This window comes from Psittacula echo (genome assembly GCF_963264785.1).
Source record: "Psittacula echo genome assembly, chromosome: 2".
Taxonomy (NCBI): domain Eukaryota; kingdom Metazoa; phylum Chordata; class Aves; order Psittaciformes; family Psittacidae; genus Psittacula; species Psittacula echo.
This window is the reverse complement of record NC_137737.1, coordinates 28,967,046-28,994,440: the sequence shown is the minus strand read 5'-3', so window position 1 is coordinate 28,994,440 and position 27,395 is coordinate 28,967,046. Positions and strand designations below refer to the sequence as shown.

General features: G+C 40.4%; 2 protein-coding genes across 2 annotated transcripts; one reads left to right on the top strand and one right to left on the bottom strand.

Moving 5' to 3' along the window:
- The first annotated feature begins 1,700 nt into the window (after nucleotides 1-1,700).
- TSPAN13 (tetraspanin 13) lies at nucleotides 1,701-17,547 on the top strand. The gene is made up of 6 exons (XM_080610644.1): nucleotides 1,701-1,809; nucleotides 12,526-12,693; nucleotides 14,009-14,089; nucleotides 15,124-15,237; nucleotides 15,566-15,676; nucleotides 16,820-17,547. The coding sequence occupies exons 1-6, from the start codon at nucleotides 1,747-1,749 to the stop codon at nucleotides 16,892-16,894; spliced, it is 612 nt and encodes a 203-aa protein (XP_080466770.1). The 5' UTR covers nucleotides 1,701-1,746; the 3' UTR covers nucleotides 16,895-17,547.
- Nucleotides 17,548-22,501: 4,954 nt separating this feature from the next.
- AGR2 (anterior gradient 2, protein disulphide isomerase family member) lies at nucleotides 22,502-26,110 on the bottom strand (the record flags this gene model as incomplete). The annotated part of the gene is made up of 7 exons (XM_080611428.1): nucleotides 22,502-22,551; nucleotides 23,161-23,244; nucleotides 24,145-24,208; nucleotides 24,574-24,647; nucleotides 25,569-25,621; nucleotides 25,705-25,768; nucleotides 25,981-26,110. The coding sequence occupies 7 exons, from the start codon at nucleotides 26,108-26,110 to the stop codon at nucleotides 22,502-22,504; spliced, it is 519 nt and encodes a 172-aa protein (XP_080467554.1).
- Between the last annotated feature and the right edge of the window lie 1,285 nt (nucleotides 26,111-27,395).

Sequence of the window (27,395 nt, the reverse complement as noted above, 5' to 3'; positions counted from 1 at the left end):
AAAAAAAAAAAACACAAAAACAAAAAAACCCAAAACAAAACAAAAAAAGAGACCTGAGTGACAGACCAGGAAAGACAAAGCCTGCTGCTGCTGAGCCTTTTTCTTTCTCACTGCTGGTAAGGATTATTAGCCTGCTGTGGCTTCCCTTAGCAAACGAAGGGCAGCCAAATTGCATAAACCAAAATGTTTTGGAATTTCCTTCTTAAATTGTTTTGATGACAGGTTCCTATTAAGAACTGTTCTGAATTCAACAGAAAGTAGATGCAGCTTCTTCTGCTTCCTAGGAACTGATCATCACAACTTCTCTGGCACTGAACCCCAATAAAGTAAAACTTCTGTGCTATGTAACCTTACAGACATCCCAGGGGAGGAACGTATGTCTCCTTGCCTCTTTTTGAAGCCCAGCAAAAAGATAGGAAAACATCTTGGACACTAATCCTGCAACACATGTATGCACTGAAGTAGCTGTCAGTTACTAGATTTATTGTGTTTGTTATAAATGTCTGGCCTCGGCAACTGGGGAGGAAGGACTCATGAGACACTACTGAATGGGCACACCACTCAAGCCAATTAGAAACAGTGACAAAAATTTGGTACTGACTACTAGGAAATTACTGGTAGAGATGGAGGATTTTGTCTGACTGCCTACAAGTAAAAATATTTAACCCTCAAACTAAGAAAACACGCAGACGTAAATATGAAACAACAGGCGCAGTGAAAATACAGTCACAGAATCCTAGAATAGTTTGGGTTGGAAGCAACTTTCAAAGGTCATCTAGTCCAATCCTCTGCAATGATCACGGACATCTTCAGCTAGATAGGGTTGCCCAGAACCACATCCACCCTGGCCTGGAACGTCCCCAGGGATGGAGCATCCACCACCTTTCTGGGCAACCTCTGCCAGTGTTTCATCACCCTCATTGTAAGAAATCTTTTCCTCACATCTAGGCTAAATCACTCTTTTTCCTGTTTAAAATCATCACCCCTCATCCTGCCACAACAGGCCCTACTAAAAAAGTCCCCCTTTATTATAACCCCCCTTCAGGTATTGGAAGGCTGCAATAAGGTCTCCCTAGAGCCTCCTCTTTTCCAGGCTGAACAAGCCCAAGTCTCTCAGCCATTCCTCATAGGAGAGCTGCTCCACCAAACATGACTGTTGATAAAAATTTATATTTAAAAATTTTAAAGAGAGAAACAAATATGCAGCTAGCAGAACTGTAACGGCACTCCAAACACTGTAATGTTCTGGAAAAGTAAGCCCCTAGATGTTTCCTTTCGGCTACACATGGGGCTGGATCACCCACTACAGACGTGTTTATCATGGCTAGCACAGGCAAACACCTCCGCCTTCCTGCACAACAAAATGGAGGGCTAAACCACGGAGCAGAACGAACGGAAAACCCGGGAAGGGGAGGGGAAGGGAAGGAGGGGAGGGGAAGGAGGGGAGGGGAAGGAGGGGAGGGGAAGGAGGGGAGGGGTCCGGCGCTGGCACCGCCCCGGAGGCGGGCCCCGCGGTGCCGGCACATAACGGCCGACCGCGAACCCTCCCAACATCCCTTGCACCTCTTATTTGCATGCCCTCACCTTTGAGCCCGGGAGCAGCCAATCAGCGGGCGGGCGGCGAGTGCAGCTCACCTGCTGCGGCCGCGCCGGCCCGACGGCTGATTGACAGGCAAGGGGCGGGGCGGCGGCCTCCTGCTGCGCGGTTCTCGGCGGCGGCTTCCTGGCGGCGGCAGCGGCGGCGCGATGGTGTGCGGGGGCTTCGCTTGTTCCAAGAATTGCCTCTGCGCGCTCAACCTGCTCTACACGGTGCGTGGCCGCCGCGGGAGAGGAGCGGGTTGCTCAGCGGTGCCTCCCCTCCTGGATCTTCACCGCCTTGCGGGTTCCGCTGCAGAGAGGAGAGGGGAAGGGAAGGGAGGAGAGGCGGCGGGGTCGCTGCGGCCTGTGGCGGCCTCTTCTTAGCAGGCTGTTGCTGAGGGTCTGGCAAGTCTCCGGGCCGGGAACGGCGCACGGTTGCGGTCTCTGGCTCGGGGGTGGGGAAGGTGGCACCGGTCAGACTGAGCTTTGTCACCGTGGGGACGTGGCTACTCGGGATCAAAATGCAGGGTGGATCGGGAGCGGGCGGCACGGCTAGCGCTGCCTGCCGGGGGGTTGGGGGGTGGGGTGTCACATCTCCAGCCCTCTTCCCGGCGTGGCTAAGGGACCACCCCTTCGTCAGCCCTCCCCAGCCCGACCCGCTCTGTCTCGAAAGGTCGCTGCACCAACGCAGGCGTGAATGGGGAAGGGGTTATTTTGGTTTTCCTTGGCCAATGACTAGCGCCGAAATAAGGCAGTTCGGTGAGTGAGAAGGCCCCTGACCCTCTGGTAAGCAGGCATCCCCTATGATGGACCAGCGATTTACAAAGTCTGGATGCTTTGGGGTGGTGGGAACATATGTGAGGGGGAAAAAGAAAAGTAGTATGCTACACTGAAATAACTGACTTGCTGGGGAGGTCCAGGCAGGTGCCTGGTTTTGTTTGGGCAAGTTGGAGGACCCGTTTTCAACAGACTACAATAAAATCGTAAAATGGTTTGAGTTGGGAGGGATGTTAAAGATCACGTGGTTCCAACCCTCTGCTATGGACAGGGACACGTGATCCTAATCTCCAACTGTGGTATAGCTGTGCATTTTTTTTTCTAATTATCTATTTTAAAATTACTCATAAATAGCAAGAAATGGGAGCGTATGTAATGGCTTCCTCTTGCAGCACATTTGGAGAGGTAGTATGGCCTCTAATGTTTCATGTTAACAGCCGTGCTTGGAGGTGACTTTAGGTAGACTGCAGTTGGGGTCAGCCAGTGCTTGCAGGCAGCTGTATCAGTGTTTTTCTAAAAGCACTGCATGATCTCGAGTGAAGGTGAGAGAGGAGAACAAACAGGTCTAATGCTGTTCCTCAAAACAGCCAGTTCTTGTAGGTAGCAGTTACTGGACCTGATGATAATCTCCAGGACGGAGCACGAATGGATGTAAAAGTGCCTCTGTTTAAGCCAGTGTTGTTTGTTATTATATTTTTTGGTACATGAGGTGACTCTCATTCCTTCAGAAAAGGGCAGAACGAAAACCTTGGTATAGGACAAGTGGACTTATGTCCCTGGAAAATGCCTCTGGAGTATGCTTAGGGATACTCCGCTGCACACTATGGAAATCACTTGGGATCCTTGTGATGCTGTGGGTTGCCCCTAGCCAGAACAGAGGGGAGCCAGGTAGGCATTGTGTTTTTTGACATGTGTAGTTGGAGGTAAGTTTAGTCTATGTAGACTGACATGGTGAAGTTAATTAATATCATAGAATAGCCCAGGCGGAAAGGGACCTCAGAAGATCATCTTGGCCAGCTTCCTGTGGGATTACCTCATCCCGGTTGATTGTTATAGGTGAATTGTCCCATTTCAGTTTTGCTTTTTGGTAAACCAGAGGTTAATGCAAGACTTCTTTTTTTTTTTTTTTTTATCATTGTTGGTTTTATTTCTGGAGTGACAGAGGAGTGAGAAATCTGGATCTTTCTACCATGATATATGCAGAAATCTCATTTTGATGTCATGTGGACAGCAGGTGTTTTTCTGAAGACAGGATCAGCTATTCTTAAAGCCGCCTATTAACCAGGTGTTAGGGGTCTGGTAGGTCTTTTGATTGCATTTGGCCACAGCAGGGATGGGTTGATTCTGGGGACCTCTGTAGTTCTTTCTGCAATACCTGTACAAAGCACCTATGACCTTAATCTTGTTCTGATGTCTCCCTGACCAGAATTTACTTTGTGGGTGTCCCTTGGTAGTCTTTCATGTGACCTATGCTGAACATATGTTTCTGCTGAAGAGAAGGAATGTCTTTGAATTACAGGAACTGGAATATCTGATCGGTACTGCTTGTGTTGCTTATTAATTATAGTCAAGTTACAAGACTAATGCTTTCAAATTCAGAGTTTCTGAAATAAATAACATTTAAGGTGTTTAGTTGGCCTGGTTGAGTTGATCAAGCAAAAATGTGTGGGCTTCTCTGTTCTTTGGTTAGACAAAATCTTCACAATACAAGACTTCGGTTGCAAGTGAGTGATGGGCTTATTTTTTCCTAGCTGGGAAAAAACACAGAAGACGACTAGAGCAAGAACCTCATCATCATCTTCTTAAACAGCATCAGTTCACTGTGATAATTGATGAGAGGGGAGTAGTAGGGGTGAGAAGGGATATTAGCTCAAACAGGTAACACTTGAATGTTTTTCTAGCTAGCATTGGTGTGCCTGGATCACATGCTAGGAATGAATTAACCCTCACAACTGCATATTGGGGGTTACAGTTTACAATCTGCTTTTCTTTAAAAGACTTGTAGAAAAGGATATTGGAGCTTGATTTTTTTTTTTTTTTAAGTTTCTTTTTATTCTTTTTATAGTAGTACACTAAGGAAAATAGATGTCCTGACAGTAATAAATCTGGCTTAAGGCAAGAATCCAGGAACCTACTAACCTAATTGCTCACTTAATGTTTTTTTCAGATGGTACTTTGCTGATGACTTTTGGTTTTTCTGTGTACTAAGTTAATGTCTTTAGGCCCTGATTCTATTTTTAAATTTCATTTTATATGAGTAATTCTGGCATTTATGCTGAGTTGCTGAGTTCAGTATGGTTCCTTATGGGTATAGGAAGAGTAGAGAAAAAGAGACTGTTGACTCTGTAGTGACGTGTGTTGCTGGAATAGTCTTACATGGAAGAACTGCCTGTATTCAAGGACCTTTAAAATACTAGTTTTGGGTACCTGACCAATGTCGTATTTACTAAATCATATTTACATTTCCTGCTGAATGGCAAATCATGCAAACTGCTTAGAAGGTCTGTCCATGGAATTCAGCCAAATTCAAGGATGTGTGGCAAAGCCTGCCAGGTATGAGAACCGTTGTTGCTGGCTCGACCAATATTTGCTCGCTTTAACAAGATGAGGATTTCCTTAGGTAGACAGTGATCCTTCCAAGGAAGCCTTGAGTAATTGTGTTGAAGTGGGAACAGTTGAGGTATTATTTCAAATCAGATTTTCAGAAAGGAAAAGGAAATTCCTTATTCCTAGCTAGTGGTGAAAGATTGAAGTGGTAGCTGGGTCACAAGATTAAATATTTAAATTAAAAATTAAAATACTGACCATCAGTTCATTTGGATTGTGTGTGCTAGGATTGTCACCCAAGCAGCTACTTAATTGCTGCTGCAGCAGCAAGCATGAACTATTCATTGTGAGGTAGTCAGTCATCATGCATTTATTTTAATGAACAGGTTTTCAGTTTTCCTTGCACCTAGAGAGGCTGTTTGGTTTCAAATAAAACATATGGTACCTTTACCATTAGAAGTGTGTAGTAGTAGCACAGAATTTGTTCCCCAAAAGCATTCATATTTCCTCTTACCACTAGGAAGTACTCTATCAAAGCAATTTACTTTTTATATTACTTTGCTCTCTGAACCTGATTTATTTGATTGCCTATTAAGCATCCTCTGGGGTTTGCTTTCATTTTCAAAGCATTGTATTTGAAAGGTGGTGTTTTGATACTTTTCCCCTATCACTGCCATTTCTCTGGGTGCAGTAATTATTGTCAGTGCAACTAGTGCATTTGTGCTTTCTGCCCTCTTTATCAAAATTGCTTTGCCTGTATTATGGAAATATGCAAAGATGAGTACAGAAATTCTCAGATTTTAACAGCGTGTGCTTAGTGTCATAGGGGTTTTAATAATGTCTGTCTTAAATGCAGAGTTCCCCACGCAGAGGAGTTGAGCATGTTGCATCTTCCATGCAAATTTGCTACCTCAGTCTATTTTTTTGCTGCATAGGGGGAGCCTGGTGATAGAGGCAGTGTGAACATCTGGATTTTCTAAGGGAATGGGGATGTGACTGTTTTCTGTGTTACTTGATGATTCGCGACTGCTGTAGTGGCTGCATATCATCTGAACTGGATGCTCAGCAGTTTCCTTGGAGCTGTCATTCTCGAGGACATGAAGAAGCTTGTTACATGGTCAAAACCAATTAGATCCTACTTACTGACCAATAACTTGAAGAACTAGGCCTGAAACCGAAAGAACTGCCTTTCATGATGACACAGGAATGCTGTCTTTCACATAAATTGCTTATTCCACATCATGTGTCTCAAGGCTGTTCAGTAACCAGACTACTGATCACTTTTCATTTACATTAGTCATTTAAAGGTGGAAGATTTTGCTTTCTTGGAGGTACCCAGGGCTTTCCTTACTCCTCAGCCTTTACTTTGTTTTCAGTAAAGCTGAAGGAGTACTGTAAAGAGATAAAGTTGCTTACAGCTGTGATAGAAACCAATTTAGCTTAGTCTTAACTTGTTTAAGATGCAGCATTATATACTGTCCATACTTTTAATGTGGTGTTTTTAGATGAAGTTCAGGGAACCAGAAGAATTGTCTTCTAGATTCTCTATGGGTGTGGAGAAATGTTTGGCTAAGTTGAAGGCAAGGGTGGTGGAAACCTCTTCTTCAAAATACGTACCATTTGAGTTTTAAACTTTAAAGTCACTTTAAAAGAAGTGGAATATGAACTTATATGTGAAGAGAGAGAGGTTAGGAAGGATGTGTTTCATCATGTGTGTAACCTGGCTTTAGTTCCTGTTCCATGTACAGCTTGAAAGCTATTCTGTAAATATTTCCTTTGCTGATACCAGTGTAAATGCTATATAGTCTCTTTACTTGGGAATGGTGAGGATGTATTTCTTGAAATTTGAGTTCAGAAATGCAGTTTTTAAAAACACCTTTTAGGGCTGAGTTTAGAAGGAAGCAGTGGGAACACTGACTTCTGCATATGACTTCCTTCCTAGTGAGCAAGCAGTCCAAGCTAGCTGAAATAATGAAAAGTTGCTAGTTAGTCTAAACAGCAGATTTGTTTGTGGCTTGTTGAAGAAAGGAGGAAGTGGCTTTGGCATTTGAATGGTTTCTCAGTTGTGTTGTCTAGAGAAATCATTTGTCAGTATCTTGGTTTCTTTTTGTAATGTAGAATACAAGCCTGTGGATAAGCACACAAGGGGTAAATGTGAAGAGAAGTATGTTTTTCGAGTACAGGAGTGAAGGAAATGAGCAGCTGTGTACACAGAATAACTTGGATTTGAAGAACAGAGCAAATTAGGAGAAATTATTTTTTTTTTAATAGAATTTATGCAGCAGTAAGGGGAAAGTGAACCCCATCAAGTGCTGTACAGACTAATGAAGTAGTAAGGTTAATAAGTGAACTGGAGAACAGGACAAACTTGTGATGACTTTACCTATGTGATAAAGAAATTCAGCTTTGTCTACAAATTGTTATTTTTGAAAGAGCTCTGCAGTTGAAGTGTGTGTCTGAAAAATAGAATGGAAATCACTTGAAGTGGAGTCTGATCCACTGATCTTGGAGTCCCTAAGAACTTTCCTGTTACAGATGGAGTAACATTCTGTCTATTGACAATATGCTTGAGTTTCTTTTTTTTTTTTTTTTTTCCCCCCTCATAGGGAAAAAAAGAATTGATCTTCACTTAGGATTTGTGCTACCTGTAGGTTTGTTCCAGTAAAGCATTTGCTTCATTTCAAATTGATGAGTTTAAATATTGGGTTCTGCTAAGCCTGTGTTTGCCTGTGTGCTTTTTAAGTAAGGTTGCTAGGGTTTGTATTGATGGAGAAGATAGTATACAGTAAATAAGGATAGTATATTCAAAATGTCAGTCTGCCACATGCATACACTTCCCGTGGCTCTGTGTTGCTTATTTGTGGACAGTTTGTAGCATCTGTGTGAGAGATAAATTGCTCTAGCTTGAGATTGTAATAAATACTTTCGCTCCTAATGCCTGTTGGCTTTCTGTGTAAACATGCCTTAAATGAATGGGACCTTCTGAGACGAAGATTAGTACTTGTGTTTTTGAGTCTCTGTAAGTACTTCTGAAGACTCATTCATTGCTCTTTTAGTGAGAGACCTTAGTGCTTTTAAGAAGGTGGTTTGTTGATGCAGGGTTTAGGAGCTATTTAATGAGCTAGATGGTATGGAAGAGTCCTTGGCCAGTGTTAAATCTACCACTTATCTGCCTGTTAAACTTTAATTTTTGGTGTGGAGAGCTCTTCCATGGTGGAAGAGCTGGCTGTGGTATGTGGGATGATTGGTTGGGGGGAACTTCTGGAGCTCATCTATACAGGCTCCTGCTCAGACAGGATCACGAATACCACTTGTTTGCCAGCTGTGGCTTTGTCTACTGAGTCTTGAAAACCTCTGAGAAAAAAGTTTATCACCTCTGAGTATGGCACCAAACCACCCTGCTTTGTGCAGGGTATCTAATGCCCAGTCTGAACCTCCTAAACTGTTGCTTGTGATACTGAGAGGCATTTTTCTCCATTGGTTTTGTAATGCATTTTCAGCTTCAGTTACTATTAGATTATCCATTGACTGCCTTTTTGTTGCACTAAACAAACCCAGCTCCATCACCTGTTCCTCAGACATCATCCTCAAGGTTCCAGGCCATTTTGATGACTCTTTCCAGGTTCTCAAATTCCTTTTCAACCTGGGGGGCTTGAAATAGGACACAGCAGTTGAGCTGCAGTCTCACCAGCTTTTGGTTTCCTTTGATTGCGCTCCTTTTGGCTTTTCCTGTTTGCAGTGGGAGCGGACTTGGCTCATATTCAACTTGTAAATCAGTTTGATCTTCAGATCTATCTCAGTAAGGTTGTTGCTCAACTGATCTGTTCCTAGGTTCCACTGAAGCACCTCAGGAGCAGGTTTTGCACTTCATGAAGTTCCTGTTGGCTTATTCTTCAAGCTTATCAAGGTCCATCTGAGTTGAGTCTGTATTTGAAGAGTCAGTTGCTCTTCCTTGTTTAGTATCATCCACAAATTTTCTGAGGATTCATTCTGTCTTAATCACCCAGGTTATTGATGGAATGTACAGCCTTCGTGGTGCTCCTCAGGTACTACCAGCTGGATACTGAGCCATTGATTACTACCATTTAAGCTCAGGGATCCAGCCTGTTACTTAGTCTAATAGCCCATTTCTCTAACCCTTGTCTCTTCAGTTTACTAATAAGGCTACTATGGGAAACTGAATCAGTCTTAATCACTGAAAACTGGATTGCAATTTCATATATTTCTGGTAGGTTTCTCAAGCAAATATTTGAAGCGTTATTAACCAAAGCCATGTAAGTAAAGTGGAGTTTCACTTGTACTTCAGTCTTCCAAGGATGATGCTGTTTTCTTTGGGGTAAATCTGGTTCTCTGAAGTGTGGTTTCAGTAAAATGAAATGTGACATTCAGAAGCTCCATAGGGGATCCTTTTTCCCTTTTTAACACAAGTGACTTTTAGGGTTTTTTTATTATTATAAGTAAATAAAGCTTGTATGGTTAGAATGTGCTTATTACTCATTTAAAAACAGTTAAGGTCTCTAAGTAATTTTGTTTCAAGTACATTTTACTACAGAGTCTTAGGAGCATCACTTTTATAAATACTGCTTTTTAATCCTTGTGTTTCAAACACTGGAGTAAGCCCTGTTGAGCAGCCATTTTTAGTGGCTAAACAGTGCCTGATACTATGAGCCTTGTGTTGTTTTACAGACTTGTAAAACCTCTTCCCAAAACAACGTAAGGTTTTTTTTCCTGTTTGTAGTTGTATGCATTTGCTTTAGTTTTTCACATTATGGCACTATAAATCTATATATAGAGAGAGTTTTATTGCACAACATGCAGAGAGTCCAGTCCAAACCTGAAAATGAAGGAATAACTATAATTTCATCTTTCCCTCAAAATACAGAAGAGTCAAGAACTTCATCTGTTTCTGGAATGGTTTGTACGCCTGCAGTCTCCATTTCAGTTTTGAAACACAGTCAGTTTTCCACAATTTTTAAGTGGCCAAAATTGGAGTAGCCCTTTAGTTAGCTTGATCCAAATCGTGTTGGCCTGTCTGGATCCAGCATTTTCATGTGGCTTGCCAGCCAGAGCCCAGTCGCATGGATCATACTGAATTGCCAAATGTTTTAAGGAACTGGACAATGGACAATTTTGTTATGTGAAAGAAGAGAAAATACAGCTTTAGTATTACGGAGGTAATGCTTGAATATAGGACTAATGGCTCTAAAGCGAGAACGTGATCAAAAAAGATACTAAACTGTTTTATGTTATTTTTCAAAGCTGATCACCTGATTCCTGAACCTCCGGGGTTCAGTAAAGCATTTAAAAGCCAAAGAGGCTTTTTTACCACTTGAAAACCATGATGGTTCTAGATTCAGTATGTGTCTGTTTCTGCCAGAAAAGCTTTTTGGGCCAAGGGGGGTTGTGGTAATAACTTTTAGTGTCATACTCACTGATTTCATTTACATATCATCAGTATAATGGAAGCTGAGGTGAGTAACAGCAGCAAGAAGTAACCAGTACCCTGCAGCTCATGCACTGTGTTTATCGAGTAAGTATTAGGCACAGAATTTGTTTAGGCCTCTCCTTTTAATTTTGATACTTTAACAATAAAACTCATTTAATCAAATTGTTTTAGCCCTCTTATGAAATGAGCAATGCACTGAACAAATACATGTTTTGGTATCCTGGTAAAAATAAAGATCTGCAGCCATAGCTCAGGTGGAACAAAGAAGTATTGGGGAAAAACAGTAAAAGCAAAGTTTCTTCTGCCTTTTTTTTTTTTTTTTTTTGTGTGTGTGTGAAATACATTGAAATATAACATTGCCTTTGAGATTTAATTTTTTTTTTTTTTTTTTAATGAGAGATTGCTTTGAAGAGCTGTGTAGTGACAGTGTGAGTTCAGTGCTTAGACGTTCTTGCAGAGCATGGGATGTCAGCCAGCACTTTCTGACTGGAAATTGGGTTATAAGATTTCTTTTGTTGTTTACTTCTGATGCTTACATGGAAAAATAAACCTTCCCAGTGGTATGAGACAATGAAATGAAGTGAATGGGTATAGATCAGAACAGGTAGGTCTTGCACTTAATTGTCTGATTAGCAAGGCTAATTTTTAACATAATCATATCAGGAAGTTTACAGCCTTGTGCAGCATGCATTGAGAAAATCTGTCTGTAGCAGAGCCAAGGCTTTTGGTTTTATTTTATTCCCCTTCCACTCCCCCCCCTCCCTTTAATTTAGATTTACTGGTTCTGGTGCTTTGGTTTTAAATAAACATGGTGGTTAAAGCATTTTCTTTAAAAGAAACAAAGACAAATATGAAATAATCCTAAAACTCTACTGGTATTGAGCAATTCCTTTGAATTTTATATTGTTCTTTTGTCTCTTCATGTGGTAGGAGAAGCGTAGTTATGACAAACATCCTTTTCTTCTTGCAGTCTTTCTAAGTTTCCTGTGGGGATTACTGGCTTTTGGTTAAAGTGGTTTTGAGATACCTTCCTGTGTGAGCACATGAGAAAAAACAACCCCTGTGTGTTGATCTTGATAAGCATCACTACTTGTTTTGCCAGCTTTCTTGATGTTATCTTAGATTTCCACGTTTCAAAACCAGCATTAGATAGGTCAGTCTTCTAAAAGGTACTTAAAAAAAAAAAATATATACAGACATATTTGGTAAAGTGGAGGCAAAAATGCTCTGCTGTAGAGTAAGTACACTGAAATGACAAGTTGGATGTTCCCTCCCCTTACCGCCCCCTGGCCCCTTTGAATAAGCAGTAAGATGCCAAGAGATTGTCCTGTTTGAATGGAAACTGGTGAGCAAGTGTCATTTCTTGCTCTATATTGTGAAATAATGCCAATTACTTAAACTAGACCAAGTGCTTACTCTTCTGTGGTTTCTTCTGTTGTTTGTTTCTTTATTTATATATATATATTTTAATAATGATACAACTTCTGAGTATTTTTTTGGTGAGGTCAGGGTTTTGGAAAGTTAAAACTTGCATGTTGAATTGGTGTTATTTAACAGATAACGTAATGGGTGATATGTTACACATAGGTCTAACTCTGTTTCAAACAAGAGAGTGTTAGGCATCTTGTATATTGGACATCTGGGTTGGTTTTCCTGCTGCTTTCTTCTGCTGTACCTCATTACAGATTTCTTTGCAGCTTTTCATGATGGAATCCCCCCTCCCACTCTGTTTTGGCATAGAAGCAGGAAAGGCTGGAGCTTCCTGCTCGTATAAACAATAAATCCCAGTAAATTAACTGGGACAGATTCTGCCTGCCTTCCCTGAATACCATCTCTGAATTAAAGCAATGATTTTTGCTTATTTTTCAGTTCTGTTATAATCTACACTTGAGCTTGATGTCTCTAGTCAGTCACAGAGAGTACAACATGACGACTTGCAGGTGGATTAAGTTGCAGCAACTTTACGTTAACAGTGTTGAAGAATAAAAGTGTGTGCCTTAAAACATCTGGAATTGAACTTCTGTGATGAAGTGGAGGATAGATTTGTTTAGGGTTGTACTTCTCTTTGCACTGGAAATTAAAATTGTACCTTTCTAATAACTTTAACAAATGTGGCTCTTTATAGGTTAAGCCTCTTTTAATTTGCAGACTAACTCTTGTTTTCTTTTTTTCCCCAGCTGGTAAGCCTGCTACTGATTGGAATTGCGGCATGGGGAATCGGCTTTGGCCTCATCTCTAGTTTCAGAGTTGTTGGAGTAGCAATTGCAGTAGGAATCTTCCTCTTCTTTATTGCCTTAGTAGGACTGATTGGTGCTGTGAAACATCATCAAGTACTGCTATTCTTTGTATCCTTCTCATGAATGCAGCTTGGTTCAGGCAATATTAACAACCTGCTCTGTCAGCTGAGACTGATGTGGAAGGTGCTTCCAAAGCAGAACAGAAAGTCACAATCTTATTTTGGTCAAGTGCAGTCCAAATTAAACTTCCTTCCCATTTAACCTTATTCCAGCTTCTTTCTTTTCTCCCTTGTGTGTTCGCTGAAGACAGAAGTATCCATGTCTCCTTTTGAAAAATTAGAATACTTCAATTTTTGGAGAGCTTTTTATGGTGGTTCACTGTGTGACAAGTGCTTTGTATTGTGTGCTCAACCCTGCACCAAGCTAGAGTATATGCATTAGTGATGTTTAACAGTAGAGAAAGGTGATACTTCCAGATAGTGAGCTGGTTGTAGCGGCAGGGGAACATGTTGGTAATACAGGCTGTCAAGAAGCACTTTCTTTTCATACCTAGGTTTAATTGCAACCCAGACTAAAAATGAGCACAGGCCTTCTCAGTGTGCTTTGCTGCCCCTTCCTGCATACTGACACTGTGTAAACAGTCTGTTGTGCTGCCTTGCACAAGAAGATTGATCTGTTTGAATGAAAAAAGAGGTTAATCAGATAATTCTAATTTTTCTGGTTGTGCTCTATGGATAAGTCATGACCTCCACTTTACAAATAGTTGAAGTGCATGAGATAAGTATCTGCCTCTGAACACAGCAGCCAAATTGTGAAGACAGTGCCTGACTTCCAAAGCATGATCTTTAGTATCAAAGTTCTTTATTTTGTACTGGTTTTTGATGCTTTAGTCCAAAAGTATGTGAAGCTGTGTTCCAAAAGCAACTCTTTTTTTTTTTTTTTTTTTTTTTTTTTTTTTTACACCTAGGCTAAAATTATCTTTTATAATTAATTACAAGATTCTGTCATTGAAGAAAAAACCCCAACATATTCTGAGTATGCAATGCCTAGAAAAGTATTTTCTTTACTGCTGTAAGTATCTCGAAATGGCAACATGAGTACCTAAAGCTGAAGAAACTGGCTGTAGATTTGTCTCTCTCAGAGATCCTTTTATTAACCTCTCTGCTCATGTTGTCTTGTTAGGCAAGAAACACCTAACCCTGAAATACCAGCTACGTATAATTGTAGCCAAAAAGAGAGAATATATGGTGATTGAGTCCTGGGAACATATTTGGGTCATCTTTTCCTCATCCAGACAATTTACTTTCATAATTCTTTGTTTCAAAGGACTTACTTCTTATTTCATTGGATAATAATACCTTTAGGCCTATGTGTTATAAAAGCAAAATTAATTAGAGAGTATATCCTTAACTACTGTTTCCAGTACATGATTATTCTTTTGCTAGTCTTTATTGTGCAGTTTTCTGTCTCCTGTGCCTGTTTGGCACTAAACGAGGCACAGCAGGTAAGAAAAGTTTCTTGACTTCTTGGTTATCTGTAGCATAATACTATAAACGTGCATGTGCACACACACACACATTATGTAGGCTTCCACAAAATGGGGAGAGGATATTTTAAGAAAAATCAGCATTATCCTTTTAAGGACTAAACCTTAGGTAGTGCTTGGCTCTGGAAGCTAGAAAGAAATACATCTGGGTCCTAGAACGACTTCCAGCTGACTTCTTTTCTTTTATTGTTTTATTTTTAAACAATAAAATAAGGAAACAATAAAAAACCCCAACCAAGGCTTTCTGTGTAGGTTTATGGTCACAGGTGTATCAGTGTGATGTTTTGACTCTGTATTGTGTGTTTAGCTGATGAAGATAAGCTAATGAAATCTACAGTAATCATAAAGTTGAGAAGATAAAGCTATCAAATTGTTCTTGTGTAACTGAAGAGTTTGTAACTATATTATGAACTGAGGTGACCCTGAAGTGTCAGAGTAAAACCAGCTTCCATGGGGTGTGGAGACTAATTCTTTACCTCATAAGTAGCAGGCAAGTGTACAGTGACTAAATAATCAGCTTTTACATGTAAGTGCATTCTTTGTTTAAAGTCTTGAGCAGACCCGGTTAGATTAGTTACATAGAATCATAGAATAGTTAGGGTTGGAAAGTACCTTAAGATCATCAAGTTCCAACCCCCCAGACATAGGCAGGGACACCTCACACTAAATCATGTCACCCAAGGCTCTGTCAACTTGGCCTTAAACACCACCAGGGATGGATGTCCCATTACTAGTGCACTTGTTGGGTTTAGGGAGAAAAAAAAAAAAGGGGGCAGAAGAAAATTAATTAAAACCATGCATGTGCTGCTGCTAGGTGCTGCTGTTTCATTAGCTAAACAGGCTGTTTGAACATTCAAGTAATTCTTTACTATATTATCCTGTTAGACTTCGGGCTCTGAAGGTTTTAGGGAATTATCAGCCTGGCCTACTGTATTGGTTTCTAGTGAAATGTGAAACAGTTCAACTAATACGTATTTGCTTATGCCTTCTAGAGTCAACTTCTGGAGGTGGGATGGAATAACACTAACAGCGCAAGAACAGATATTGAGAGAAATCTGAATTGTTGTGGATTCAGAGTTTTTGATCTGAATGAAACCTGCTCCTCTGTAAGTTCTCCCAAGTGTGGAAAAAAAAAAACTTTTATTGTGTTTGTTCAGAAATGTAGAACTCTTTCCATAGTTAGAGAAAGCAGAGATTTTCAGCATGTAAGGTAGCTGTTACAATTATATTAAGCTCTTTTGTTAATTATTGGAAACATAATCACAGAGCACCCTGCAAAGGTACCCTGTTGTCATTTATATACTGACTCTTTTGGAGTCTTCTAAAGCTGCTGGAGTTTTGTTCATGGGTGGCAGTCTTCTCTAGAGCTAACTGTATGCTTTCAATCAATGAAGTGTTGTCAGAAAATGGAGTACAATTATCTATCTGCTACAGGATTGCTTTAGAAGTCACCAGTGTCAACCATGTGCACCAATAATAGAAGAATATTCTGGAATGGTTCTGAGATTTGTTGGAGGCATAGGACTCTTCTTCAGTTTCACAGAGGTGAGTAGAATGTTAGAAAATGAGTGCTTTTCCTCCACTTCTAAGACTTAATTTTATGAAACAATTTTATGGTGTGTATTAAAAGAACTCCCAGTGCTATCTTGGGATTCAAATAATTAGGACAGATTTTAGTAGGCTATCAGCTTGGTGGAGGGTTTGTCTTTTGCAAAAGTGTTGAATACTTTGTTATTTATCTACAAAGCATGATTAGGCACCACATTAAAATGTGCTGCTGTAAAGTTTAGTTTTTTGCAGACAATTACCTATTTAGGTTTACCATTCTCCAAAACTAGTGTCATTGCCTTAACTTGTGCCCCTCTTCTTCCCACCTTCTGTCACCTGTACACACACAGGTCCCTGGTTTGGGGATTTATTTGTTTTTTGTGCCTCCTGTAGTGCAAAGACACAGTTTCATAATGAGTGAATTGTATTTAAAACATGAAGTTAAAAGGTCTTTGACTCTTTGCTTTAGTGACATACTGATCAGTGAATAAAAATCCTTAGAGTAGTTATTTTGTAACCCCACAGTAGAGCATGTCAGAATACTCCTTGTGCTGCTTAGTACAGTTTTAAGAAGGTTTATAGACAATTACAGCAACAGGGGAGAGAGAGTAACTAAAACAGAATCACTCTGACATCTGCCCTCAATTTCACTACTAAAAATGTGAAGCAGCTGGGAGCTGCAGTGGTAGCTTGGGGGAATGACAAGATTTGAAAATGTACTAGAAAAATAGCCTTGTAGTTAAGTGGTAACTGTAGGATAAAACAATTTGGAGGATTTGTTTATTATTACACTAAAAACAGGGTTATGAGCATGTACCATGGGGGGGAGAAGAGAATAGTTTAATGCTAGACATGCCTATAGGATATACTTTGCACTGCATTGCATATATACTTTTTTTTGCATTTTGTTTTGTTCTTCTCTCTATTGCTGAGTGTGGATTCTTTCTGAGAAGGTTCATTCTTTTTTCTAATTAAGAAAGCTGGCGTGTGGTTGTGCAATTTTACCAGCAGTAAAATATCCTAAACTTGTATGCTGGAAATTCATTGTCAGGATTTTAAGTTTAGAACAGATTTTGTAAAAATGGGAGAAGATGGGGTGGAGACCCTCTGCTTAATGATATCTTTGGTTTTTGTTTTCAGATTCTGGGAGTCTGGCTGACATACAGATACAGGAACCAAAAGGATCCCCGTGCAAACCCTAGTGCATTTCTTTGAGGTTTATAAAGGACTGAATCTTCTCTCTGTACTTTCTACTTCAAAATACTGATTCTCTATAGTTCAGTGTTTCTCTGTAGTATGGGTTCTACATGCTCCCAAAAGAAACCTGTTATTACCATAAAAAACTTGTAGTTTTCATATTTAATTTTCCATTATTTTTCTTCTAAGGATCTTTATCTTGAAGTAGACTAGTGTATTCAGTAGCTGGGCAGAGCAGCTCAGAGCAATTGCTGCTCTGAGCAGGTTAAATAGCTCTGTTACGGCTTTGGTGTGATGGATCTGGTGAACTCTATACAGTGAGTTTTACAGCACTACTGGCTTCTCTGGTGTCTCAAAAACCCCAGAAGTGTTTCCTGCTGTATTTATTGATTACAGAAATTCACATGATTTCTCATTAAAATGATAAAAATATGTGGTGGATGGTTGGCCTGTATGATTTAATTAGGCTTTAGAATGAACCATAGTCACCTTTTTTGTCTACCGCTTTCCTGTTAAGGTAAAAATAGAAGCTAAAGATGTTATTTTCTGTAGTGCACGTAAGTGTATGTTAATAACTACTGTAGTCTTCACCCCACCCCTTTCCTGTATGTTTTGGCTTTCTGGTAGCTTTAGAATTTTGTTGAGAATAAAAAGGATTCTTTACTTTTTAATGAATATCTTCACTATGAGAACAATGAATGAAGAAAACCAGAAGAGTATAATCTGCAGCTGATTAACTTGAAACCTTTTTTTTTTTTCCCCTTTCCAACAACTGAATGAAGTTTGGTATTTGCACAGCATCAGAATCAATAGTGATCTGTCATCTTTAATGTAAGAAACTTGATGTCTGGAAAAGTTGTTGTACAGCTATTTTTTTCAGGTGGTGTAAAATTATTGTTGTAATATCTCAGCAGTGTATATTCCTCTGTCATCCAGCTAGCAGTCTTGATTTCATAAGAGATTGAATGGTGTGTAAAAAAAAAAAAAAAAGTAAAAAAAAAAAAGGTGAAAATGTTACAGTTTCCAGTAGTTTAATTCTTTTCTTTGTTTGAAACAAAGTTAGAATGGTGTGTTATCAATGTAGTAAGTGTTGTCTGAGCTGAAGGAAAGCATGGTCCTTCTTCCACCCTTTTGATAGAAGCGATGCATCAGCTGCAACACTAGTCATCTGACCACCTGAGGTACACAATGTTCCATTTGTTTTTAATTATGCTGAATTGCAGACCTCCACTGCACCTTTTTCTTCATTCAGTGGCTGCCTCTGGTGTGGTAGGCAGCTGCTGTAGCCTGAAAGAGAGCTCTGGAGGAAGAAAAGGGGAAGGAGTATTAAGGCCATCTGCCAAAGAAAGAGCAACTGAGTGGGGTGGAAAGGGAGACAGGGCAGATCAAGTGGATTCTCTTTCATACAACCTCACTTTACTAGGGAGATGCCTCCTTCTGCACAGGAGGCAAAAGAAGTTGAAATGCATGCCCATCAGAATGCTATCAGACTTCTATGTGCCCAGTGTTCCCAAAGAAGAAATTGTCTGCAGGTTTCAAAGGGGAGGAGTTGAACCTGAATGCAGAGGGATTTCAGAAGTTGTTAAAACCAGCTTCTCTTCAGGTGTAGCTGATTCTTCAATGCCTGCTGTCAGCGCCATCTCCTGGTGCTTGATCTGTGAATTACTGCTTTATATGCCATGTTGGTGGCTGTTTCAAGCACATAATTGAAAGTTCAATGTAAGTGTCCACTCGTGTACTGAAAAAACCTTAAAAGCCTTCAGAATATTACTGAAGTATAGTGTAAACGTATGCAGCTTTCCCCTACTTGCCAATGCTGTCCTGTTTAAACAGTTAACCAGCTGTTCTCAGTATGTGTCAGGAAGATGGTGGTCATCTTGTTCATTTTCTGGTCTAGAAAGGCTCTATATTCTGTACATTCCTATGATAAATTAAAGGAGGAGTCTTACAGAGAGGGTTTATAAAGCTTAAAATAATACCACATTGCTGCTTCAATTTTTACTTTCTTCCTAATTGTTTTTAGTGCTTAGTTTTGGGTTGTTCTAGTGTCATAAATACAGTAGGTGGTATTGGAGAGTAAATGTGCATCACTGAGAAAATACCAAAAGTTACTGCTTCAAAAGCTTTCAAGTCTCATAATGTGAATTTGGTTGAGTAGTAGAAAGACAGATCAGCAGATCATATGGTTTGATTAAAGTTTTTCTATCATATCAGTACTTTAATAATCTTTTGAAGATTGTGCTTTAGGGAAAGCTAACAACAAAACAAAATAAAAAACAACCAATACAAACCTTGACATTCACATCAGAGGTGTGGATTGACTTTCAGAACCTGATTCTTAAGGGAGGTGATAAAACATGTTGAGTCTGACTTTGGTTTTTGGGGTGAAGAGCATAGGAGCATCTCAGAGGAGATCTGACTTGCACATCAGTATACAAGAAATGCTGGACTTTTCTGATGTGTTGAAATGGAGCATTTAAAAAATTATATCCTTGATATGATTTTGTCTTTGAAGTTTTTGTTGTTCATTGCTTTGTCTTTTCTGTTAAGAAAATAGTTTTGGTCATATAAAGACTTTATTGTTTGTTTTTCTAGAGGGGGATTTTAATTTTTATCTGAGTGCTTGAGACTTGGGCTAAATTGTAACCAGATTTTCTGGAATCTATTTACAGCAGCAGTGTATCAGAACATTTAAGTTGTTTAACTTGGAGCATTCTTATTGCTTACATTAGATTTCTTTTGAACTTAGTTATGTCAAAATGCTTCTTGAAGTTAGTCATTCTGATGGAAAGCTGTCTTGACTTCCTTCAAGAAACCTACACATTTTTACTGCATAAAAATAACTAGCTATAATAAAATAATTCTGCATCTGTGTGAGAAAGTGAATGTAGATCTTAACGTACTGATATTACTGCACAGTATCTGCCTCCTTTCAATGTGAAAATAACTACTACAAAAAGCTTGCATAACTTGAACTGGTACCTGTAAAAATGTACCTTAAAACTTCTAGCTGACAAGTGAATGGGAATGTACTAGTGCTATTAACTTGCTCTATATTTTTAAGCCTAATTATTTAAAGATTGTCAGAATGCCAGCAGAATTCTGTAAAACCCATCCATCCTGTGTACTTTAGGTTGTCAGCAATGTTCTTCAGCAATGATTTCCCAGGTTTTCCAAAGAAATACAGGTTTTATTAGGTATCTCAGCTTGGCTTCATGCTTCTGTAAACCTAAATAATTTAGAGTAGATGAAAAGAGCAGGATTAAGTGGACCATTTATATATTAAGGATCTTGAAAATTTGGCTAAAGGCAAATAGCCAAAAGCATAGTCTTGAGTGCAAAACAATGAATTTCAATTTCAAAACTTAAATTTCTTGATACCTGCAGGCTGAACTAGCTTGTGTATTTGCATCTATAGCACGTAGACTGCTAAACTGCTGTAGGTTATGCTTTATATCTATTTGCTCTGTATTATCCAGAGCATCTGTACATCTGCTACAGAAAATGCTACTTCAGTAGTGTTATAAAAACAGACTTGTAAAACATAATGGCACAACTAGCCTTCGTTCTATGTCAGATACATGGCTCTACACTTTGAGTTCAGTGGATAAAGATGATTCTGATAACCAGTTCCTCCAGCATCCCCCTGTGCTGTCCCTCTGTGAAGTGGTGTAACCACATTTTTTGCCATTTGTGGCTGATAGTTAGTTCTAGAGAATATTTCTGCCTCACTGCATCCTTTTTTCCTCCATCTTCTGACAGCTGCAATAGAACATCTTAGTGAACTGCTGAAGGAATAGTGAATTGCATGTCTGGACCATTTCCAGGTACCACTTGATATTTTCTGGTTGGTAGGGTTCACATGGCTTGCCCCAGCCATATTAGCAGGTGCCTTGCTTCTAATTTTGCTGAGAAATTCTGCTGAGCTGAAACCCTTGCTTTTCTTACCTGTCCTACCCTCCCAAATGTATTCCTCCCTTGTGGTTTTCATTATGACTGGTAGTGGTAGTAATGGTAATAGTAGTGGTGATGATGGCTGACCAGCAAAAAGCTGAGAAGATAGTGGAGGTGTTAATCCTGGGCATAGTTTTTCTCACTAGTGCTGCTGCTGATTTCTTAGATATTTGAAATTAGGAAGTGTCCTTTTGGCCTGAGTCTTAAGGTGGTGTGTACTCCCATGGTGTTAAGATGCAATGTTTTTTCCAGTTCTGACTTCTCTTATCCCTTGTGGGCTTGTAAATAGCAATGACAAGCCATAATGCAATCATTAAACCAACCATGTACTCAATACGGCATCACTTCTATTAATCATGTCAAGGCTTTACTGAAATCTGATGTGAGCAGAAATCTATGAGAAGTAGTTTTTATCTTTTAAAAAAAAAAATCTTTGACTAGATAAGGTGATCCTTGGATCATTTCAGAATGCAGCCCCTTAAAAAAAGAAGCAAAAAAGCCCTATGTGTAAACAATTGAATCCTCTAGTCTCAAGTATTTTTCTGTAAAAGGTTTGCACTTGTTATCTAACTGTAAAGAAAGGGCTGATAATGAGAGCTTGGCATAGCTTGGTGCTACAAGAAAGTAAATGGAGATAAGGCAGGCTGAGCAACACAGAGCTTAGCTAGCTGCTGAAACAAGATTAAAACAAGCTGCTTTCCTCTGCTGGGTTTGGCTGGGTAGAGTTAATTTTCTACACAGTAGCTGTTGTGATACTGTGCTCTGGATTTTTGACCAAAATAGTGGTGTTAACGCACTGATGTTTTCTGTGATTGCTGGTGCTTACACAGAATCAAGGCCTTTTCTGCTCCTCACACCTCCCTACCAGTGAGTGAGCTGGGGATGCAGAAGCTAGAAGGGGACACAGCCCAGGACAGCTGACCCCAACTGACCAAAGGATATCCCATACCATATGGTGTCATGTTCAGCGTGTAAAGTTGGGTAAAGGAGAAAGAAGGATGAGGGGATGTTTGGAGCGATGACGTTTGTTTTCCCAAGTCGCCATTACATGTAATGGAGCCCTGCTGTGCTGGAGATGGCTGACCATGGGAAGTGGTGAATGAATTCCTTGTTCTGCTTTGTTTGTACACACAGCATTTGCTTTACCTGTTAAACTACCTTTATCTCAGCCCATGAGTTTTCTCACTTTTACCCTTGCAGTTCTGTTACCTTATCCCACCATGAGGGGAGTGAGTAGTGGCTGTGTGGGGTGGAGCTGTTAGCCCACAACAGCAGTTACTACTTCCAAAGTCCTTAGATGTGAAAATGCAAGCTTGTGGTCTCATGTAACACAGTAGTTTTATTCTTTCTAGTAGTGGTAAATGATAATAAGAAAACCCAAAACACAGCAATGTTTTGTATGTAAACACTTGAAACAGTTTTATTTTTTAAAAAATCATTTGTACAGTTGGATCATACAGTGTTCTTCTGTACACCTGAAATTAAAAGCCTCCAGCTTTTAAAAATGCCACCCAGTACAAAAGTGCTAATGTAAAACTGTGGTGTTTATGTATATAAACCAGCACTACACATCACTAAATATCACTCTAAATAGTCTCTTCACCGGTGTCAGTGAGTGGAGAAGAGATGGAAGATCAGGCTTCATGGTGTTGAAGGGCTTCCTTCTTCCCCTTACAGTTCAGTCTTCAGGAGCTTCAGTGCTTTCTGCATATTTGAATACACTAGAAATTAAATATTCATAGATGTTATTTTTGTTGCAACTTCCTCTGCCAGCAGCTACAAATTCTGTAGAGAAAATGTCACTGTTATCAAAGCTTTTGGTCATATGCATATTGCTATACAGGTTCTGATGCACTGTGCTCTTCCAAGCTTTTTGTGGATGTCATCTATTTAACTGGTGAGAATATACATCTGTTAATACAAATACACAGGCGTTTGCAGGGCTGAGATGTGTGCTGTGCAGCGCTGAGGGAGGGCTGTAGCAAACAGCTCTTCCCTACTCCCAGGAGGTTTCCTGGCCTGGCAGGGCTTGTGTGCCAGGGTTCTCAATGTTGCTTACAATGAGCACTGCTGAATTATGTAAGTTCCTACTGACGTATGCTTGCTTTCAGAACAGATGGATGTTTAAGGCTCTGGGGCTCTGCCATCATTCTCTTCACCTCACTGAGTTTAAGTCTAGCACCCTGTTTAATTTTAATCCTAGTTAGCTGTCATTCAGCAAGTGCTAATTGCGAGAGTCTGTGATGTCTGGTGTTATTCCTTGTCGCGTGAAAAATGTGACTGCTTTAAACACATCTCAGAGTGTTTCAGAATATGTCAGAATTACTTACACAATGAAATGTCAGAGGGTTCGTATGCATAAAGACGGTTTGAGTATCTCCCAGTAATATCTGCTCTCACAGTCAGGGAAGGATCTGGAAAATAAGAATGAGAGAGGCTGCAGATGACAAACGAACTTTCAAGCAGAAGGTAAACCTTTCTGTGTTTCTGCTTGCTTCCTAAACGTTTCTGCAGGACCCATCTGCTTCCACTAGCAACCAAGAGATCATTCCTCTACAAAGTCACTGACATTTCTGTTTTAAATGTTTGCAGGTTGATTAAGAAGGGAATAGGTTTGATTCTGATCAAGTTGATCAGCATGGCACCCTGTGCTACTGCATAGAACCTGGAGTAACTCTGCGAGCTGAGGCTGCTTTCAGGGTACAAATGTTACTAAAAAAGAAATAATTAAGGAAGAGAGAATGTGACGGTTGCTTTCCTCTGTTGCAAAGGGGTATCATGACCTAGGTTTATAAAGGTATGTGTTAATGATGCATGTGTGCAGTATGGGAGGCTGCAGACCTGTTCTGGGAGAGGGTATACTTGAATACATGCATGGCCTCTAACGTCTCCAAAATGCAAATGCATTGGAGGGTTCTGTGCATGTTAGGGGAGCTTAGAACTGAGTACTGAGCTTTGAAAATCAGCCCCTGAAGCACTCCTGTTCCTGCAATGTCCGAGGGTTGCGTTGCAAACCACAACCCGTCAGGTTTACAGTATTTCTAGAGATAGGAGAGTGAGCAAGGCTGAGCCAGTGCCCATTCTATGGGATCATGTCATTTTGATGGAAAGAATTACATCATTCATGGAATCCCTGATTGAGGAATCCTGGAACTGTGAAGCTAATGACCCGGCTGTGTTGCTTTGAAGTCTGATGCAACAAAACCAGAAATTTCATATTTCCCATGGAATAAATTAGTAAGGCTGAGGGTTTGAGATGCATGGCACAGCAGGGGCTTTGACCTCAGATAAGCTTTGATGCTTGAGGTACTCACCTATGAACAAAATCCGAGGGACATACTGGCCATCAGGTGAAAGATTCTTGTCTGTGGTTTCATACTTAAGGAAAACAGAAGGTTCCCAGTCAAGGAGGGCATAAATACTTTTTTCCTTCATTGTACTTTGTCTTATGAAATACACCCCAAATAATTTTGCAGTTTAAGACATTCACTGTCTGAATGAAATCTTTTAACAGCTGGAGTTGCAAATCGGTAACAACAGCTCACATTATTAGGAAACTTTAAATTCCCTCATAGTTTTAGTTTATGATAGCTACAGGTGAAAGAGACTTGCTACTAAATCTGTTATGCTTCAGCAATGGCCATTTTCCTAGCCATTAAACTGACTAATTATAGCTAGAGGAGCCATAATTTAAATTAGAACTTTGTTGCATTCACTTGCTGAAGTGTAACTGGGAAACTTACCACAAGGTTCAGGAGAATGAATTTTTCAGCCAGTTTCTGTATATCTTTATGTTCAGCAAAGACCTTCTTGAGGGCTAGAATGGAAACAAATGGAAATAAAAATTAAAAATATGCCGCTGAGATCTATTGTCCTTGAAAAAGAAATTCAAACAAACTGATAAAATCAAAGTGAGAATTCCCAGTTTACAGTGACAGCAAAAGAGATTTTTCATTCCACTGGAATCAACTCATTTATATTCTGTGATTAAAAGAGTAATGGTACGAAATGTCTCTTCTTCCTTCAGATAATGCAGCTCACTCTCAAATTTGTCTGCTTAAGTTTGAATTTGAGCATTTGACCCTCTAAGTGCTATTCTACTATTGCAGTTTCTGGCTCCAGTTCTTCAGGCACTACCAATGCAGTGTGTAGGACTGCAGCCTGAAATGCTTGAAGGGATTTTAATGCTTGTACAAATATCCTTCTGCATCCATGGCAAAGGTCTTGCCTTGTGGGTCGGCTTGCAGGAGGAAGGGCCCTCAGGTAAGTTCAGGAACACTGGGAAAAGAGCAGTCACAGTTACCAGAAATCACACAAGGACTCAGTGTCAGCCTAGTATGGTTTAGTCCCTGGCCAGATTCAGTCTCAGTCATCAGCGATCCGTGAGAGCTGAATATGTCCTTTCCGATATGTTGTTGTTTTTTGCTACTGGTCTTGTTATTGGTTTTGGCTGATCATGAGACCAGCCAAAACTACATTTGTCACAGCACAGGTCAAAACCTGCTGACCTCTGCTTGTTTCTGTATCCATTCTGTATCACGTAACACCGAATTACCATTTTTATTTTACTTCTGGACATCAGAAAAATACCTATGTGGGACAGTGTCTTGAAGAACGCTCCAAGTTAGTGTTTCACTAAGCCACCGGAATGGTGGCTACTGATATTTTTTAAGCAGCATTTATCCAGAAACCAAAAACCTGATGATTTTATTATTCTTCTTCTGTGCAAAGGGATTACCTTGGCTGTGTGGGCAGTCATCCAGGTGGTGGATAATCATCAGGGGTTTGTTGCTGGAAAAGAAGAGTCCTCATTAGGGGCTGAGGAGGTGGAAAGGAGTACAGGGGGATGTGGGGTGCAGGGTGGAGCACAGTACCCATGCTTGGCACGGAAGAGGGCTTCCTCGTAAGTCTGTGTCCAGATGAGCTGGTCTCCCCAGCCTGCAGGGGAAGAACAAGCAGCATATTTTAAGCAGGGCTATGGATTCAAAATAATGAATAAAGGGCGAAGGGGTACTAGGAAATACTAGAAAATGTATTGGCAGATTGAGTGGCAAGAAAATTAATGTAGTGGAACAGCAGAGGAGTCAAAACTTTAGCAAATTGCACCTCTTTTGTATGTGTGTGTGTGTGGTTTTTTCTTTTATTTTTACCTCTGGAGAGTGTCTGAGGCAGTTTTGGTTTAGTAGTGGTCTCCTTTGTCTCCTTCTTGCCCGCATCCTTTGCCAGAGCACAGGAAATGGCAATGAGCAGCAGGAACATGGACATGTAACTCTTCTCCATGGCTGCTCCTGGGAACAGAAGAGAGAAAAGTGACGTGGCCATGCCTCCCAGGCTGGTGCTTGCTTTGAGGCACACAGCAGATAAGGACTTCAGAGCAGCAGCAGGTCAAGTCACAGGTATGCAGCTGGGTGAGTCAGGGCTGAAACAAAGTGCTCCAGGCAGGGGCCTGGGCTTGGGGGAACAGCAAGGAAGTGTGCTTAGCAAATTGTCAGGAAGGAGGTGCCTGCTTTCTCCTGCCCTGTTCATGCCCTTGGGCTCTGGTTCTTTGAAGATGCACATGTATGTGTTAGTTTTTCTCTCTTCTTTTTACGCATAATAAATTTGCTCAGTAAAACAACTGAGCTTTGGCAATTCCAGAAGTAATTGCAGGTGCGAATAAGTTCCCAGTTCTACCCCGATCTCCCAGTGTTACAGTAACCTAGCAGCAGGTGCTGAAAAATTAGCTTGTCCCAGCTCTTCTTCCATTTTGCAGTGGGAGCAGCTCAAATGGGAAGTCAGAATATCAATTAGCCTGTACAGTGAGCCATTGGCATAAGCACAGCTTAATGCTGTTGTTGAAACTTCTGACCTGGTCTTCCCCCTTAAAAGCATGATCTAATCCTTAAGCCAATAGAATCTATAATAAAGAGTGTGCATGTGTGTGTGTGTGTGCATGTGTGGGGGGTTCTGTGTGGAACAGTGAGCACTGAAATGGAGTTTGCTGGTGTAAGCAACACCAAGCAGAGAGCTTTTCCTGAGCCAGACTCTGGGGCATGGAGATGAGACATGTTGGCTGGGAAGCTCCTTAGCATTTCAGCTGCGATGCTTCTCTGATGGGGAAAAAATACGTCAGCAATGTGACCCTATGTTTTCTCATTAGATCTCCTCCTAGAAACTAGAACACCAATGTAATGGGTACAACAAGAAAAGCTACGATATTCCAGAAGCCATACAGAAAACTGAAACAATTTATGCAAACCTACAACAAGCTGACAGTTTTTAAAATTCAGACAATGAAAATTAAACTCTGAGGAAACAGCATTCTTCTGGGTAGGAACTGCAGGAGGAGACATAAAATGAGTTTCCATCAGAGGTACAGCATTCTTTGCTCTTGGGACGTCCAGTAGACCTCAAACATCCACAGAATCATTGTTCTAAGGTCATGAAATATGACTATTGCAGAAGACTGGCTTTCTGCCCTAAGAAAAATCTCCTTGCCAAGGAAGCAAATTGCATAAAACTAAATTAAACCCAGTGGATTTTTGGGTTTCCTCAAGAGTTGTTTTGGCCAGAGGTGTAGAGTGGA

Bases quoted from the DNA above. Each gene is read 5' to 3' on its own strand.
- TSPAN13 (XM_080610644.1), top strand. From the start codon at position 1,747: ATGGTGTGCGGGGGCTTCGCTTGTTCCAAGAATTGCCTCTGCGCGCTC. The intron at 12,694-14,008 runs GTATCCTTCTCA...TACTGTTTCCAG, and splicing joins ATCAAGTACTGCTATTCTTT to TACATGATTATTCTTTTGCT. The intron at 15,238-15,565 runs GTAAGTTCTCCC...TATCTGCTACAG, and splicing joins TGAATGAAACCTGCTCCTCT to GATTGCTTTAGAAGTCACCA.